Below are 18,154 nucleotides of genomic sequence, written 5' to 3' on the forward strand. Positions count from 1 at the left end.
AACCAACTGAAAAACCTCACAAAGATAAGCGTATACAGAGCCGTTGTCATACCCACACTCCTGTTCGGCTCCGAATCATGGGTCATCTACCGGCACCACCTACGGCTCCTAGAACGTTTCCACCAGCGTTGTCTCCGCTCCATCCTCAACATCCATTGGAGCGCTTACACCCCTAACGTCGAAGTACTCGAGATGGCAGAGGTCGACAGCATCGAGTCCACGCTGCTGAAGATCCAGCTGCGCTGGATGGGTCACGTCTCCAGAATGGAGGACCATCACCTTCCCAAGATCCTGTTATATGGCGAGCTCTCCACTGGCCACCGTGACAGAGGTGCACCAAAGAAAAGGTACAAGGACTGCCTAAAGAAATCTCTTGGTGCCTGCCACATTGACCACCGCCAGTGGGCTGATAACGCCTCAAACCGTGCATTTTGGCGCCTCACAGTTTGGCGGGCAGCAACCTCCTTTGAAGAAGACCGCAGAGCCCACCTCACGAACAAAAGGCAAAGGAGGAAAAACCCAACCCCAACCAACCAATTTTCCCTTGCAACCGCTGCAATCGTTTCTGCCTGTCCCGCATCGGACTTGTCAGCCACAAACGAGCCTGCAGCTGACGTGGACTTTTTACCCCCTCCATAAATCATCGTCCGCGAAGCCAAGCCAAAGAAAAAGAACTGTTCAATGTGATATTTCTGGATTCTACGATCTCCCATTTTTATTTTTATTTAATTTAGTGATGTAGCACAGTAGCGGCCCTTTCTGACCCATTAGCCCAATTACACCCATGTGACCAATTAAACTACGAATCCTATACATTTTGAAGGGTGGGAGGTACCCAGAGGAAACCCTCGCAGACGCGGGGAGAACATGCAAACACCTTACAGGCAGAGAGGGATCCGAACTTGGATTGGTGGCAGTGTAAAAGTGTTGAACTTTTGCACCAAGCCTCTCATATGTACCATAAATATTTGTGTATAATGCGTTTCATGTATAATGCAACCCCACCCCCCCGCCATTTTTGAGGGGAATAAGGGAGAAACATTTTACCCCCGTGAATAATATGACCCCCCCTCCCCTCACCCACCCGAGTCGCGATGGCTTCTCTCTCCCTCTCGCCTGCTCGAGTGATGCTAGCATCTCTCACCCCCCACCCCGCCCAACCTAGTCGCGCTGCCTTCAATGTAGGCAGCTGCTGATAATCTTACTTATCGTTAAACCTGGCAGAAAATATTGTTAAAATAATTCTTGGCTTGGCTTCGCGGACGAAGATTAATGGAGGGGTAATGTCCACGTCAGCTGCAGGCTCGTTTGTGGCTGAGAAGTCCGATGTGGGACAGGCAGACACGGTTGCAGCGGTTGCAAGGGAAAATTGGTTGGTTGGACTTGGGTGTTGGATTTTTCCTCCTTTGTCTTTTGTCAGTGAGGTGGGCTCTGCGGTCTTCTTCAAAGGAGGTTGATGCCCGCCGAACTGTGAGGCGCCAAGATGCACGGTTAAAATAATAACCTCGTGTATAATGTGCCCCCCCCCTTACTTTGAGCTTGAGTTTCAATACAAAATTTTTCACATTTTCATGAATATTTACGGTAATTAATTGCGTTCCATATTTTTAAAACAAATTTCAAATTAGACATACGCCACTGTAACGGACCAATTCAGCCCTCCATGTCCGGGCCACCCAAATTAAATCCCATAAATCTATACCCTAGTAGGTTTTTGAAGGGTGGGAGAAAGCCCATGCAGACACAGGGAGAGTGGGATTTTAACCCGGGTCCGTCCCTATCGCTGGCGCTGTAAAGGTGTTGCACTAACCCGCTACGCCAACCATGCTGCCCTATTGTTATTGAAAGTAAGCAAAATACATTTAGAATCCTATTTTTTGATTAATTTTGAGTTCTTGAGTTACACAGCAGGGAAATAATCTGTGGCCACCTTAGTTCAACCTATTTCCCTGTGTTTGGCCCATTCCTATTTATGTACCCCCATCCAAAGTCCTTCTAACACTATTGCCATGGCCTTGTCTGTCCCTTTGGTCGTTTCTTTAAAATAAACTCAAATCAAATTTGTGAAACTCCGTTTTTTTAAACACAAGGCTGTGTTGACTATCCCTAGTCAATTCCAGCTTTTCCATTTGGTAAAATTTAATTAGAAACACTTTGCAATGCTATCAGAAATATTTTAAAGTAACACAGTAAATAACACTCCTGCTTTATGGTTGCTTGTGTGATTGGCCAACTAATGGCAAGGCCGGCTGATTTTAAACTTGCATATTTTTTTACGTATTGATTTATTTTTTGCCGGTTGCTTGAGGCTGCCAGTTGCATGAATTTTGGCTTTTAAAATAATTTTATTTATAAATTTTAAAACCAGCAAAAGAAACTACAATTATTATGTAATATAACAAATCCATTACAAATATGTGGTATCTATATATAGAATTAAAAACTGAGAGGGAAACAGAACCCCTTTATTATTCACCCACCCCCTACCAAAAAGAAAAGAAAAAAAAGATATATATTACAAGAGATCCTCAACAGAAGTATTCCATAGTACAAAACTTCTTGTAATATTTGGAGACCTATGAGGAGAAAGGGTACATCAGATTTTCATTTAAATATTTTTATCAATACAGGTACTTGGTAAATATGGACTCCCAAGTTGCTTGAATTTTGGTCTTATTGTACTTCGTTCAAAATAATGAACCTACTTCTGATATTTATATTAATTGCGATTTCTGGAAATTGTTTTTCAGGTGCTGCTTGCAGTAAATCTCCAGGGATGGATCAATTTCATTTTTTGGCTTTCAATCCTGCAAAACAATCAGAACAAATAGTGGACTGCATTTAATACATGGAAGCATCAATTGCAAAAGACTTTAAAAGCTAAGATTCAAATAATTTCCACTCGATTGTTGTTTTAGAATTTTTTTGATAAGTCCGCCATGAAAAGCCTTGGGGGGAAAAAATTGTTATGCTTGAGCCACTTAATAAATTATTTTTGTTGCAAATGCCAACCACTAAAATTTTTATCTGTAATCTGCTTAAATGTTGATAATGAGATGCAGAAATTAAACCTTGTCTGATTTGCCAATTAAACATACGCAGATTAAGTGTCTGATTTCAGAGAGGCACTAGAAACATTGACTTTGTTTCCAATTTGCGAACGAACACTGCTCATTGTAAGGTCAAAGAATGAAAGAAGACTATTTAGCCCCATATTTTGAGTTCGAGCTCTACGTAAATGCAGGTAGACACAAGAGATTGGAGATGCTGGAATCTGGACCAAAAACAATGATGCGGGAGGAACTCAATGGGTCAGGCAACATCGGGATTTTGGGTGGGGGGGAGGGGATATTGGTTTGGGGAAGAATTATCAACATTCTGCATCGAAACCTTTCGGTAAGTCTTGTTGAAGGGTTTCAACCTGAAGGCTTGACCCTTCATTACCCCCACTGATCCTTTCCTGTGTTTCTCCAGCAGATTGTGATTTTCTTCCATGTTCCCATTCTCCATCTGTCCCTCCAAGGGCTTCAAATTATCTTTTGACTTCTACAAAGCTTTCTTTTGAACATTGGAGTTAAATCTGCCTCCACTGCTCCCCTGCCGCTGCTTTCACTCATTGCATGTTTTAAAATATTTCCTTGCATCAGAATTGTTTATTTTGTCAATCTGTGTATTGTTGGCTCCTGTCTCTGGGTGTGGTTTCTCTCCACCCATACTGTTTCTTAAGAAGATATCACCGTGAGATTGTTGCTGGAGAATACTGTGGAACTGATTTACCTGCAGTTGAAATGCAGCTGTTAAAGACATTTATTTACACATAGACAAATGCAAAAACTGCAGATGCTGGAGTCTTAAATAAACATTGAACTGTTGGAGGAACTCACCGTGTCAGACAGCATCCATGTTTTGGGTCAGGATCCTTTTTGTGACCAAGATAAAAGAAAGGTGAAGTTGCATTTATTGACGAGCAAAGAATCTGGTACGAAGGACCCAGATGTGCTAGCGTTTCACTTCTGGACAAAATGTGGGAGGTGGAGAGACTGGTAGAGGGAATGGGGAGGTTGATGGTGGGGTGGGAAGGATGAAGAGACTTTGGAAAAGTTTAGAAATTAAGTGCTAGGACTGTGTTGTGGAGAGGTCATCAAATGTGCGGTCATCGTCAGAGTGGTAAGGCTTTGGCTCAACAGGTAAGGTAAGAGATGAGAAATAGGAGTTGAAGTAAGAAAGGGCCACCGTTTTCAAGGAACAAAAAGGATTCAGCAGGTAAGGGCAGGTTTTAGATATATATTTTCTTCCTCTAGTCCTAAACAGCAGGAATGGCAGCCAAGGCAGGGGAATGCTCCTCTTGCAGAATGTGGGTCATCAGGGAAGCCAACACTATCTCTGATGACTTCCATCTGCGAGAAGTGCATCCAGTTGCATCTCCTGACAAGCCAATTTAAGGAATTGGAGCTGGAGTTGGATGAACTCCAGATTATTCCAGAGGCATTGGGAATGATAGACAGGAAGTACAGGGTCACTATCACACTTGGGAGGCAGGAGGAGGGTAGATGGGTGACAGCCAGGAGAGCGAAAGGGAACAGGCAGGCAGTGCAGGGCATCGCTGCGGCTGTTCCCCTCTAACAAGTATACCATTTTTCATACTGTTGGAGGGAATAAACCATGACTATCAAGTCTCTGACATGAAGTCTGGTCCTGTGGCTAAGAAGATAAGGGAGGAGAAGAGGTGAGCTGTAATGATAAGGGGACAGATAAGAGGTTCTGTTGGCTGATATATTGCCTCCATGGAATCAGGGTCTGAAATATTTCAGATCAAATTCACAGCATTTTCAGGAGGGAAGGTGAGCAGCCAGATGCTGTGGTCCATGTAGGGACCAATGATGTGGGTAGGAAGGGTAAGGAGATCCTGCAAAGCTGAGCTCAGGCAGGACAGACCAGAGAGCTCCCCTTCTGAGACTACATGGGTGGAACTGAGGATCGGGAAAGGTATGACCACATTCATGAAGTTTTGTTATTAACTGGCAATAGTCCACAAGAATTGGAAGAGCAAATCTATAGAGATATTGCAGACAGCTGCAGAAAACATAATGTGATAGTTGGGGGGTTTTAATTTTTCATATATTGACGGGCTCCTCTAATATAAAAGGGCTGGATGGCATGGAGTTTGTCATATGTGTTCAGGAAAGTTTTCTAAATCAATATCTAGAAGTACCAACTACTGGATCTCCATTTAGGGAAAGAGAACAGGTGATAGAGGAAGTATGTGTAGAGGAATATTTTTGGTCCAGTGTTCATAATGCCATTAGTTTCAAGTTATTTCAAGGACTGGGGCTTGGGTTGAGATTCTAAATTGGAGAAAGGATAATTTTGAGGAAATGAGAAAGGATCTAGAATGCATGGATTGCGATGCATTGTTTTCAGACAAGGATATGCTAAGTAAATGGGGGACCTTATAAAGTGAAATTTTGAGAGTCCTGAGTTTATATTGAAGTCCCACTTGATGAAGTAGACAACGACAATGTGGTCAAACAATAATCATGGCCTTTATGAGCAGAAATTCATGGTACAATAATGAAAGACAATAGATGCCTATACAGTTATATCCAAGGGGAGTGTCCTTAACAGTAGAAATAATGCACAGCCAATGTTAGTACAGCAAGGCTCACCAGAGGGGAGACAGGTAGCTTGGCAGACATTCACCACAGTCGTCCCCCCCCCCCCCCCGGCAGAAAAAGGGTTAAAATCAAAAGGACAGCTGCTAGGAAAAACTGAAGCAAGTGATACATGGATACCATGTTTGGCCTTGAGATACTCTAACAGCCAAAATATGCCAGTATCTAGCAAGCAATCAAAATATAATGAATATGTCAGCCTATCAGGTTGTTTACGAATTCTGGTGCTTTGTCTCAAAACAGGTGGCTCCTTTGCAATCTTGGGAACTGGTACAGGTCCTGGGTCAATAGTGTGGGAAGGACTGACTTCTGGACCCACTCCAGAATTGCCAGCATGAGGCAGTGGAGCCTCAGCATGGCCATCTGAAAGCTGACTAGGGATCACAGGCTGGGGTGGGGGGTGGGGGGTGGGGGGTGGGGGTGAGTCCAACCTCTTAGGCTCACTCTGAGTAGGGGTGCGAGGAAGGAGCGAAGCAGGCTCTTAGGGGTACAGTGTCAGTACTCACGTCTGGGAATTTAACATGAGCATAGTTGGGGCTAGTATGCAGTAGCTGAACTGGTTGGACTAGGGGGTCTGTTTTACGCGCCCGAGTGTGGCTCTTCAGCAACACGGTTCCAGGCTCAGATAAACAGATCTGAAGACATGATGTTTAAAAGTGCTTCATAATTACTTCTTCAAGATGTGTGAAGCTGAAGTTTAAAATGGACTGTAATGGTTTGGGTTTTAAAACACACATCCACATTGACATTTGCACAGAGTGGGGATTAAGTTAGTTAGATTTAGAGTTCAGAAAGAAATGTGTCATTAATAGTTTAATAAAAAAACTCATTGAGAATTGATCATTGCCTGGTGAATTATCCATTGCTGCTTCCAATCCTTGTGGACTGTTGCCAGTTATTGCCAGATATTGATTTAGAAAACTTTCCTGAACACATATGACAAACTCCATGCAATTCAGCCCTTTTATATTAGAAGAGCCCCAGTCAATATATGGAAAATTAAAATCCCCCAACTATCACAACATTATGTTTTCTGCAGCTGTCTGCAATATCTCTATAGATTTGCTCTTCTGATTCTTGTGGACTATTGCCAGTTAATAACAAAACTTCATGAATATGGTCATACCTTTCCCGATCCTCAGCTCCACCCCTGTAGCCTCAGAAGGGGAGCTCTCTGGTCTGTCCTGTCTGAGCTCAGCTGTGATATTTTCCCTGAAAAACAATGTGGGAACTCCTAAGATTTTGTTTGTTCATAACAAGGTGTGATTGGATGGCAGGGGCGTGGGTGAAACTGTATGTCTATTGGATAAGAGCTTGCCCTGCGAAAGAAACTATGTGCAGACATCCCACAGTGCCAGAAGCAGAACTGGAACTCCAGCAAAATGTGAGCTGACAATGGAGAACCACAATGAACTGAATGGTTTTATTATTGCATCAAGAAAAGGAAAAACTTTGTCCAGACAAGTCAACTCCAGTCATAAATATAGTGCAGATAAGACGGTTGAGCCTCGGTGAAGTTGTTCAGTGAGTGCAGAAGATCTCTTCTGTGGACCGTCCAAGTATCTGATCACAGCAGTACGTGTATCCATTCCTCAGTACCCGCCCGCTTCCCGCTCCTGCCGCGACCAGGAGCTCAGCGTGGAAGCTCTTGTGCGTATGAAGCTGCTTCTCGCTGTTGGGAAACAGCCGGGGAGGGGGTGGCCCATTGCGGGAGGGGGTGCCCCATTGCCGGAGGGGGTGGCCCATTGCCGGAGGGGGTGGCCCATTGCGGGAGGGGGTGGCCCATTGCGGGAGGGGGTGGCCCATTGCGGGAGGGGGTGGCCCATTGCGGGAGGGGGTGGCCCATTGCGGGAGGGAGTGGCCCATTGCGGGAGGGGTGGCCCATTGCCGGAGGGGGTGCCCCATTGCCGGAGGGGGTGGCCCATTGCCGGAGGGGGTGGCCCATTGCCGGAGGGGATGCCCCATTGCGGGAGGGGGTGGCCCATTGCGGGAGGGGGTGGCCCATTGCGGGAGGGGGTGGCCCATTGCGGGAGGGGTTGGCCCATTGCGGGAGGGAGTGGCCCATTGCGGGAGGGGGTGGCCCATTGCGGGAGGGGTGGCCATTGCGGGAGGGGTGGCCCATTGAGGGAGGGAGTGGCCCATTGCGGGAGGGGGTGGCCCACAGAGCAGAGGCGGCTGAACAGTTTGCAGCCGGGCTCATGATCTCCGCGGCCACGCATTTCCTGCGCTGCCTTCCCGCGGCACTTGCGCTCAGCACTTGCTGCTCGCTGGCGGCCGCTCACTGGCCTCTCGTCCTCACCACCTGGTCGTATCGCCACGCCGCGGAACAGGGTGAGCTCGACGGCCCTGCCCGTCTCAGGGCACGCAGTGTTGGCCATGGCACACGGGTCCGTCGCTCGGGGGGAGGGGAAGGGGAGAGGGGGGGGGAGGAGAGGGGAGGGAGGAGAGGGGGGAGGGGGGAGAGGGGGGGGGAGAGGGGGGAGGGAGAGGGGAGGGAGAGGGGGGAGGAGGGGAGGGAGAGGGGAAAGGGGTGGAGGAGAGGGGAGAGGGTCGAGGAGAGGGGAGAGGGTCGAGGAGAGGGGAGGGGGGGAGAGGGGAGGGGGGGAGAGGGGAGGGGGGGAGAGGGGGAGGGGGAGAGGGGAGGGGGGAGGGAGAGGAGGGGAGAGGGAGAGGAGGGGAGAGGGGGAGGAGGGGAGAGGGGGAGGAGGGGAGAGGGGGAGGAGGGGAGAGGGGGAGGAGGGGAGAGGGGGAGGAGGGGAGAGGGGGAGGAGGGGAGAGGGGGAGGAGGGGAGAGGGGGAGGAGGGGAGAGGGGGAGGAGGGGAGAGGGGGAGGAGGGGAGAGGGGGAGGAGGGGAGAGGGGGAGGAGGGGAGAGGGGAGAGGGGGAGGAGGGGAGAGGGGGAGGAGGGGAGAGGGGGAGGAGGGGAGAGGGGGAGGAGGGGAGAGGGGGAGGAGGGGAGAGGGGGAGGAGGGGAGAGGGGGAGGAGGGGAGAGGGGGAGGAGGGGAGAGGGGGAGGAGGGGAGAGGGGGAGGAGGGGAGAGGGGGAGGAGGGGAGAGGGGGAGGAGGGGAGAGGGGGAGGAGGGGAGAGGGGGAGGAGGGGAGAGGGGGAGGAGGGGAGAGGGGGAGGAGGGGAGAGGGGGAGGAGGGGAGAGGGGGAGGAGGGGAGAGGGGGAGGAGGGGAGAGGGGGGAGGAGGGGAGAGGGGGGAGGAGGGGAGAGGGGGGAGGAGGAGGGAGGGAGAGGGGAGGGATGAAGCAGAGGGGGAAGGGGAGGGGAGGGGGGGGAAGGGGAGGGGAGGGGGAGGGGGGGGAAGGGGAGGGGAGGGGGGGGAAGGGGAGGGGAAGGGGGGAGAGGGGAGGAAGGGGGAGGGGGAGGGAAAGGGGGTCTGAAGGGCCTTTCCTGTTGAGTGGTAGTGGGAAGAACTTTGGATAAGTTGGTTAAATGTGGATACATGTCGAATAGAAGTTGAAAGTGTCCTTACTGCATTGAGTGGAACAAATTAGATTGTCAGGTTTGTGTGTGTGTGTGTGTATATATATGTGTATATATATGGTTAGGCTGAATTTGGGATATTATGCAATGCTGGTAATTGCAAACTGTCGACCAGTGGTTCTCAACCTTTTTCCACTTGAAGTATTCCTTCTGCCATTGGTGCTCTGTGATTAGTAAGGGATTACTTGAGAGGTGGTGTGGAAAGAAAAAAAAGTTTTAATATTCCCTCATTAACTCGTTTTGTGCACGGTTTCATAATGCTAAAGGGGAATGGGCCAATTGTGGCAGGCCGGCTGGACAAACCAATAGCCTGAGTGAAGATGGCACGGGCTCCCCTTCACTCCCGAGGGGCAGCCCGTTGGTTGACGCCCCAGGGGAATGCCCCGCTTCCGGGTGGTGGTGCACTGCCAGCCAGGGAGTAGCGTCGCGATGTGCTGACGTCACTTCCGGATCCCGGTGCACACACAACTGGCTGGCAGCGGGTGGGTGTTCCCCTGTGCGCAGCGCCAGGTCTTCAAATAATAAAGTCATTCTGGTTCACCCTCGCTCCGTGTGGATGTCTCTTTGTCTGTAGTGCTGCCATAATGGATGCTACACAATGACCATCTTTCCAAGCAAAATATTAAATCTGTGTCTAGAGCAGTGGTTCTCAACCTTCCCTTCCTACGAACATACCACCTTAAGCAGATGGAAAATAAACCACATGAACTATGTGCTATGTATTCATTATATTTACTATGTAACAATTTATACTCACTAAACCACAAAGCAACAATTTACACACACTATGTTACAAAGGTAATAATCCATTATGTATTTACTACACAAGGCCACAGTCCATGAATAGAAGGTAACAGTGACAAGATACTGAGAATAAGTCAAAGATAAGGTAGCAGCTGTTAGGATATGATTGAACGCCATAAATCAAAGCATGATAGGTGGAAAATAATTGTGGCAATTCAAGAAATGAAATACTGCTGAAAGATTTGGTTAAGATTGATTAATTGCAGAAATGTAATTAAGTCAGGAGTACAATATAAAAAGAGACTGTGCACTGTTTGGGGGACAGTCAAGTGACTGGTTCTTTTGATTGCCTTAGCCTTTGTTTGCAAATAAAGGTTAAAATGTTTTGAAGAATTCTCATTGTCTGACTATTCTGAGACCCTCATAAACCATGACAAAAATAATCCCTCACTAATCACAGAATATAGGCATAGGGATTACTTAAAGTGGAATGTGAGTGGAAATAAAAAGGTTGAGAACCTCTGCTGTAGAGCAATAGTTCTCAACCTTTTTTTTCCAATCGTATTCCATCTCAAGCAATCTCTTGCTAACCCCAAAAGACCTATGCCATAGGTTAGCAAGGGACCACCCAAGGAGGTATGTGGATGGGGTGTGGTGGGGGGGGGGAGGATGAGAACCACTGGACCGTAGAAGCTTTAGAACAGGTCCTAGAGAAATTTTCCAGGGTGCTCCCTGGTTTAGAGGGTGTGAATAATAAGTTAGGACAAAGTTGAGTAGTTTTCCCTGGAGTATCAGATGCTGAGGTGGCCTGATTGAAGTTTATAAAATAGTGAGCGGTATGGATAGAGTAGACAGATTTTATTTTTTTGCAGTGCAAAATGTTGGAAGACAAGCCTTTGAGATGAATGGAAGTTGTTTAAGAATTTTAAAAAGAGAGTTATATGCCTAGGATGGGTGGCAAAGACTCAAGGTGGAAACAAATACAATACTTTGACAAGGGCTCATGCCCGAAATGTTGATTGTATATCTTAACAGGGTATGGAGTGTCCATAATAGGCAGAATTTTGCCAACAATTTTGTGTATTTTAACAGATACATTAGAGGCTTTGAGATGGACACAAATATGCAGGGAAGAGAGGGATATGTAGTATGTGCAAGCCACAGAATCTTAGTTTAATTTGGGACAGACATGTAGGCCAAAGGTCTTGGTCATATGCTGTACTGTTCTATGTCCTTCTATAAGACATGAATCACATTGACCACTGGGCACCCATAATATCTGCTCTGCAAATGCTTTTGAGTCCAGTATTTTGTTTCACAGTCTCTTGGCGTACTTCAGTTTTACCCTTGCCTCACATTCTGATTGGACTGAAGAGTCAGCATTGTTTTACCAATTTGAATCCTCCATTTGGTTTCTTGCCCCAAACTCAGGCCGTCCCTTTGCTCTCTCCACCGCTGCAATTTTAAAATATGCCTGCTTTCTGAGATTATCCAGTTTTAACAAAAGATCATCAACGTTACTTTGGGTTTATATATTGGTGCAATATAATTTTTCTTTTGCACTCCACAATAATTAAATAAATTAAAATCAGACATTTTGGATCAGTGCTTTAGGTGAGGTGAGGAGATAGGAACTGTTTTACATTCAGCTTGGGTGTGTTCCAAGGTAAGAGCCTTTTGGGTAGATCTGGGGAAATTCTTAGATCAATTCAATTTCAGAACTATTCTTATTGGGGGAATATTGCTGGTACTAGACCCAAAATGAGGTTGTCCCAATATCAAACAATATTGGTCAAGATCACATTGGCAGTGGCCAGAAAATGTAAAACAATTAATTAGAAATCTGATTCAGAGCTAGGTATAGCCTGTTGGAATGTGGAAATGCATAGCTGTGTTCCCCTTGAGAAGATTGCTTATAACCTAAGAAATAAGTTCTTAAAAATATGGCAGCCATATTTACAACATGTAGGTGCAAATCTTTTAATTGTGCCCCATCTCACCCATGAGTCTTGCATTAGCGTCCGCTCGAGATCCAGGGGGTAAATTTTGACAATACGAAATTTGTGGGGTAGATAATGGATCCAAGACAATCCCTTTTTTTTTCTTTTCCTTTCTTACTTCTCTTCACTTTACTAAATTTTTGTGGGAGGGTGTGGGATTATATCCACCATTATAAGCCTCTTTCACACTTGTGTCCCACTAAATTGGCCATTCAGTGTCGGGGGATAGGAATGGGGTTTGGCTTTTCATATTTGGCCACTCCTAACTGGGACACTGCATGTGGACTGCATGGGGTTAGGACTGTTCGACCTTCTACCAGTGACATCATGAATGACACATCGAGTAACCTGCCCTAAATCCTGATCAATGTATTATGATTTTATATTTTAAAAAATAATCATGCCTAATTATGACATAATTAAGCTTTATGTACAGCATAAAAGAGCCCTTCAGCCCCTGTTGTTGTTGTGCCCACCTATATAAACATTTATAAGGGGCCGTGGGAAAGTGCTAGCAATAAATAGCAATAGCAGACAATTTTTATTTTTTATTTTTACAAAATTTTTATTTTTACAAAGTTTGTAGTGCTATAGCACTCAATTTATATAGTATGGAAACATTGCTAGCACTATTGGGTACAATTTATAAATACCGTAGGGAAAAAGCGATGGCAGACCTGGCATCCCAGAATTCCATGTGACAGAGAAAGGGCTGTGTGCCTGGTTGCATGCACGGAGCATTCATGAAGAAATTTCTCTGCCACATGCCCTTCTTGGAAGTCAGGGCCACCATTGCTTTTTCCTGCAGTCTTTATAAATTGTGGACTATAGCACTACCAATTTCCCCACGCTGTTTAAAAATTGCTTTTATGTCATCTCTCTCGCTCTCTCCCGCTGTGACTTTCCCACAGAAAACATTTTACCTGCATTTTAATCTTTTCTTCCTTCAAGTTCCTGCACTCATGCAGAAACTTGGGTCATCTCAATCCCACAATGCAATTATCCATGGCACACTTGCCTGATTGCAACACTGCAGATGCTGGGGATTGTACGAGGGGTCGACACTGTCAATGCCTGGCGTGAGATGACATCATCTGATGCTAGTATTGAGCTGATTTTGCTTTCACCCTAGGCACGTTAAAAGCCGATTTGCGCTTAATTCCTCGGATCACTTGCAAGCGTGAAAGGGGCTTTTGATTATCTTTTTTTAATTTTGTATTCAGTATTTTCCTGTTATTGTTAATTGGATGTTTGGCTTTAAAAATTTAAATAAAATATTAAAATATAACATTGGGTTTGACTGACAGTGAACGTAGCCAGTAACCGGAAATTCTGGATTCAAAATCAGATGAGCAAGATCCTTTGCTTCCTACAGATACTAGGTTACCTGGTGAGTTTCTCCAGTACTTTTGTGTATTGCACCAAAACCGACCACCTGTTTGCCGACACATTGATGCTTGCTGGTTCAGAATCAGAACTTATAGTCAGGAACATGTCACAAAATCTGTTGTTTTGCTGAGCATTGCTATAAACTACATTTTTTTTTAAAATAAATCAATGCAAAAAATGGGAAAGTGAGGTAGTGTTCTGTGGTTCATTGTCCATTCAGAAATCTGATGGCATTCCTCCCATATGGAGGTATTAGTCCAGGCACCAGTAACACACACTGTCCTGTAATCTTTTTCTACTGCAATAATAACATAATAACGGTAATACCAAAAAAAGTCAGCGGTCCTATAAAATCATCGTCATATAGACCTAATTAATTGTTAAATAGAGATTATAAGATGATTGTAAAAAATTTGAGCTAATAGACTGTTGAAATTTTTGCCAAAGTTGATAAATATGAATCAGACAGGTTTTGTAAAAAAGAGACAGTCTGCGGATAATGTAACTAGACGACTTAGTATACTATATTTGGCACAAAATAGGGGTGATTTAAGTGTGGCAGTGGCTTTAGATGCAGAAAAAGCATTTGGTAGATTAGAATAGGACTTTTTGTTTAAGGTGTTGGAAGGATTCAGGTTAGGACAGATATTTGCAAATTGGATTGGAGCTTTATATAATGAACCTAAAGCTAAAGTTGAAACAAATGGGCAGGTGTAGCGGCAGTTATACTGCTAACTGAAGGATCGTACAACCAGACGGGTTGAGTTCAGAGAGCAAAAACTGATTTATTGCAAGCTGCCTGGGTGGTCATATACTCCCAGCCTGGACTTGGCTGAGAACCACGCTGCAGGGCCCCGACGTCACTGGGGCATCACATGGGTCCCCAAGCTTGGGTTTCTGAGCCCAGTGCCGAGGTCGGGAAGAAACCCCCGATGGCACCATTTTGGCTGGCTGCCTTGCCATGTGCGTGACATGCGGGGCTGGTTCGCCTGCCTAATGGTGTGACCGCCACACAGAACAGCCCCCCCCCAAAAACCAGCGCCAATGCCCTTTTTTGCTGGGCAGTCTCGCTTCTTGGGTTGGGCCACAACTACTGGTTCGGTGGGGTCGACGTGGACCGGCTTTAACCTGTCCACTGTGAACAGTTCCCTCTTACCACTGATGTCCAGTGTGAAAGTGGATCCTGAACACTGGACGACTCTGTATGGCCCTTCATATGGTCTTTGTAGAGGTGCTGTGGATGGGCCCTGCCTAATAAAAATGTACTCTGTGGAGTAGAGCTCATTGGGAACGTAAGTGGCCTGTGTGCCATGTGTGGGTGGGGGTGTAAGGGAGTCCAACTGGGCCTGGAGGTGGGGATGTAGACCGTGCGGTGACTGCTGCGGGTTGTGAGGTGAATTGATGAACTCACTGGGTAGGGCTAGCGGTGCACCATAGACTAGCTCGGCTGATGACGCCTGTAGGTCTTCTTTAGGTGTCGAGCGGATGACCAGGAGCACCCAAGGCAGCTCATCCACCCAGTCAGGGCCTGTGAGACTGGCCATAAGTGCCGACTTAAGGTGGTGGAGCAATCGCTCAACTAGCCCATTGGCCTGTGAGTGATAGGCCATGGTGTGATGTTGCTTGATCCCCAGCCTGTTGGCGAGCTGTACCCGGACTGCAGAGGTGAACTGGGTGCCCCGATCACTGGTGAGGTGGTTTGGGAAGCCGAACCGGGCAACCCAACCGTTCAAAAGTGCTTGGGAGCAGGAGTCCGTGGAGGTATCTGGCATTGGGATTGCCTCGGGCCAACGAGTGTTGCAGTCTACCACTGTGAAAAGATAACAGTTACCTCGGGAAACGGGTAAGGGTCCAATGACGTCCACATGTATGTGGCTGAACCGTTCCCAGACGTGTTTGAAATCTTGTACGGACGCTCTGGTGTGCCTGTATACCTTGGAAAGCTGGCAATGGGTGCAGGTTCTGGCCCAGTCCGCAATCTGCTTCCAAAGCCCACGCCAGATGAAATGTTCTGCCACCATCTGGACCATGGACCTGATGGAAGGGAGGGAAAGGTCATGGAAATGGTAGAAGACTTGCCTGCGCCACTGCTGGGGAACCACTGGTCGCGGGGTGCCCATGGAGACATCGCACAGGACAGTGCCCTCACAGTGAGGAGTCGGGAGGTCCTGGAACTGCAGGCCCATGATGGCAGTCCTGAAGGCCTGTCAGCCTGCAAATGGCCGGTCGTGAGAGTGCGTTGGCGACCACATTGTCTTTCCCTGCCTTGTGCCAAATGTCGGTGGTGAAGTCCAACACGAAAGAGAGAAGAAGCTCTTGGCGGGCTGACCAAGCATCTCTTGCCATGGCGAGCGCCTGAGTGAGGGGTTTGTGGTTGGTAAAAATGGTGAAAGGCCTCCCCTGAAAGAAATGACGCACCGCCAGGTACATGCCCAGCAACTCACAATCGAAAGTGCTATACTTGCGCACTGACTGATGAAGAAGTTGGCTAAAGAATGCCAGTGGTTTCCACTGTCCGTTCACCTGCTGCTCCAGGATGGCGCTGATGGCTGTGGCAGAGGCATTGATGAAGAGCGCCATATGCAGGTCAGTGCGTGGGTGGGCGAGCAGGGTAGCCTTCGCAAGGGCATCTTTTGTGGCTTCGAATGCCCTGCTGGCCTCTGAAGTCCAGGTGAGTGTCTTGTCTTTGGCTGCGATGAGGGCGAAGAGTGGCTGTGTGATGCGCGCAGCACCTGGAATTAAGCGGTTATAGAAATTGACCATACCCGCAAACTCCTGTAGCCCCTTGAGGTTGTCCGAGCGTGGGAACTTCCTGATTGCAGCAACCTTCATAGGGGCAGGTGTGGCTCCTTCAGCCATGATGGTATGGCCCAGGAACTGCATGGGCTCTTTATGAACTGGCACTTGGCCGGATTGATCATTAGGCCGTAGTCATCGAGTCGGGAGGAGAGGGTGTGCAGATGAGACTTGTGTTGTGCCTGGTCTTTGCTGGTGACAAGGCTGTCGTCCAGGTAAATGAATACGAAATTCAAATCCCTGCCCATTGTGTCCATAAGGCGCTGGAAGTTCTGGGCGGCGTTCTTGAAGCCAAACGGCATGCGTAAGAACTCGAACAAGCTGAAGGGGGTGATGATGGCCATTTTGGGTATGTCCTCGGGATTTGGTGATTCCCGCGCACCAGGTCGACCTTGGAGAATACCCTCACGCCATGCAGATTGGCTGTAAAGTCCTGGATGTGAGGGATCGGGTAACAGTCAGGTTCTGTCGCGTCAAGCCATCGATAATCTCTGCAGGGGCGGCAGCCACCGGAGGCTTTCAGGACCAGGTGGAGTTATAAGGCCCAAGGACTGTCAGAGCGTCGAATGATCCCCATCTCCTGCAGATGCGAGAACTCTTCCTTTGCTATGTGGAGCTTATCCGGTGGGAGCTGGTGTGCCTTGGCGGGCCTTGGGTGGGGATGTAATGAAACACCCCATGATGTGGTGAGGTGGTGGAGAACTGCGGGTTGAGGAGGGATGGGAACTCGTCCAGGATATGCTGAAACTAGTCCTTGGGCATGCAGACCGTTGCCATCTGTGGCTGCTTTGTGTGGGAGGTGTTGAGGTGAACGGTTTGGAAGGTACGGGCATCTACCAGTCGCCTTCCTCGAATGTCAACCAGGAGTCCATGTGCGAGGAGGAAGTCGACACACAGAATGGTGGTTGGAAGGGATGAAATGGTGAATCTTCACGAGAAATTCTGCTGGCCAATCTGGAAGTGGACGGTCTTGTCTCCATATGTTCGGATCTCCATTGAATTGGCTGCATGGAGAGGGGGATGACCTTGAGGCCAGTTCCAGGACTCGATGGATGTGGCCGGGATGATGCTGATCTGGGTCCTGGTGTCGATGAGTAGCATCGGCCGTTGACTGAATCCTGCTGTGTTCTTGGCCAGCCGCCACAGCCATTCACAACGGCCAGCCTGCTCGTTTCCCTGGAACAAGCAGGGCTGAAGACACTTCCGAGCCTTGGCTCCCCAGCGCTGGTAGAAGAAGCAGAGGCCTGAAGTGGATGACTTGCTTCTGGCTATGCTCTTTGAGCCCCCTGCAGGGGCCAGGTGTTCCACTGCAGCACTAGAGAAAGGCTTGGCATGGTCATGCCCGTGTCTTGTAACCCCCTGGACTGCTGAGCCCTCCGGAAATCATTCGAGCCATAGCTCCTGAGCCTTTTGAGCGACCTTCCTCGGGTCGACGAAGCTCTCCTGGGACAGTAACTGCCGGATGTCTTCAGGCAGATGGTCAAGGATGATGTGCTCGAAGAGTGGGCAGTTGGTGTGATTGCCCATGAGTGCGAGCATCTTGTCCATCAACTCAATTGGAGTTCTGTCCCCAAAGACGTCGAGGCACAGCATCCGAGCGGCGCTGGCGACTGGAGAGGCCGAGGGAGCCGGTGAGCACCCGCTTGATGATCCATACTTATCTTCTGCAGGTGGGTGCTGAACGAGATGTAGCACTCATTTGGTGGTGGCCTGGTCCAGGGTGGCGACCACATGATAAAACTTGGTCGAATCCTATTAAATCTGATGGAGGTGAAACTGAGCATCTGCATGGCTGAACCAGGTCTCTGGCTCTTGAACCCAGAAGTCAGGAAGCCTGATGGCAATAGCGTTGACCGAAGGGTCATTCATATTGGGTTCAAAGATGTTTGAACCTGTCGGGGTCACCAATTGTAGCGGCAGCTGCACTGCTAAATGAAGGATCGCACAACCAAACGGGTTGAGTTCAGTGAGCAAAAACTGATTTATTGCAGGCTGCCTGGCGAGTCTTATACTCCCAGCCCGGACCTGGCTGAGAACCGTGCTGGGGAGCTCTGTCGTCAC

At 47.9% G+C, this 18,154-nt stretch overlaps 2 protein-coding genes across 3 annotated transcripts in view; both read left to right on the forward strand.

Annotated features, from left to right (window-relative positions):
• Nucleotides 1-3,093, forward strand: part of LOC138764609 (N(4)-(beta-N-acetylglucosaminyl)-L-asparaginase-like) — a 44,635-nt gene extending 41,542 nt beyond the window's left edge. For both annotated transcript variants that reach the window (XM_069940737.1, XM_069940745.1), the window contains exon 9: nt 2,751-3,093. In XM_069940737.1, the coding sequence (XP_069796838.1) occupies nt 2,751-2,845 (95 nt within the window). In that variant the 3' untranslated portion in view covers nt 2,846-3,093. The remainder of the gene's footprint in view (nt 1-2,750) is intronic.
• Nucleotides 3,094-7,802: 4,709 nt separating this feature from the next.
• The window catches only part of LOC138764617 (N(4)-(beta-N-acetylglucosaminyl)-L-asparaginase-like), a 43,354-nt gene continuing 33,002 nt past the window's right edge, over nt 7,803-18,154 (forward strand). Inside the window, exon 1 of the mRNA XM_069940760.1 lies at nt 7,803-8,003. Within this exon, the coding sequence (XP_069796861.1) occupies nt 7,871-8,003 (133 nt within the window). The 5' untranslated portion in view covers nt 7,803-7,870. The remainder of the gene's footprint in view (nt 8,004-18,154) is intronic.

The sequence above is a fragment of the Narcine bancroftii genome, chromosome 1 (assembly GCF_036971445.1).
Source record: "Narcine bancroftii isolate sNarBan1 chromosome 1, sNarBan1.hap1, whole genome shotgun sequence".
Classification (NCBI taxonomy): Eukaryota; Metazoa; Chordata; class Chondrichthyes; order Torpediniformes; family Narcinidae; genus Narcine; species Narcine bancroftii.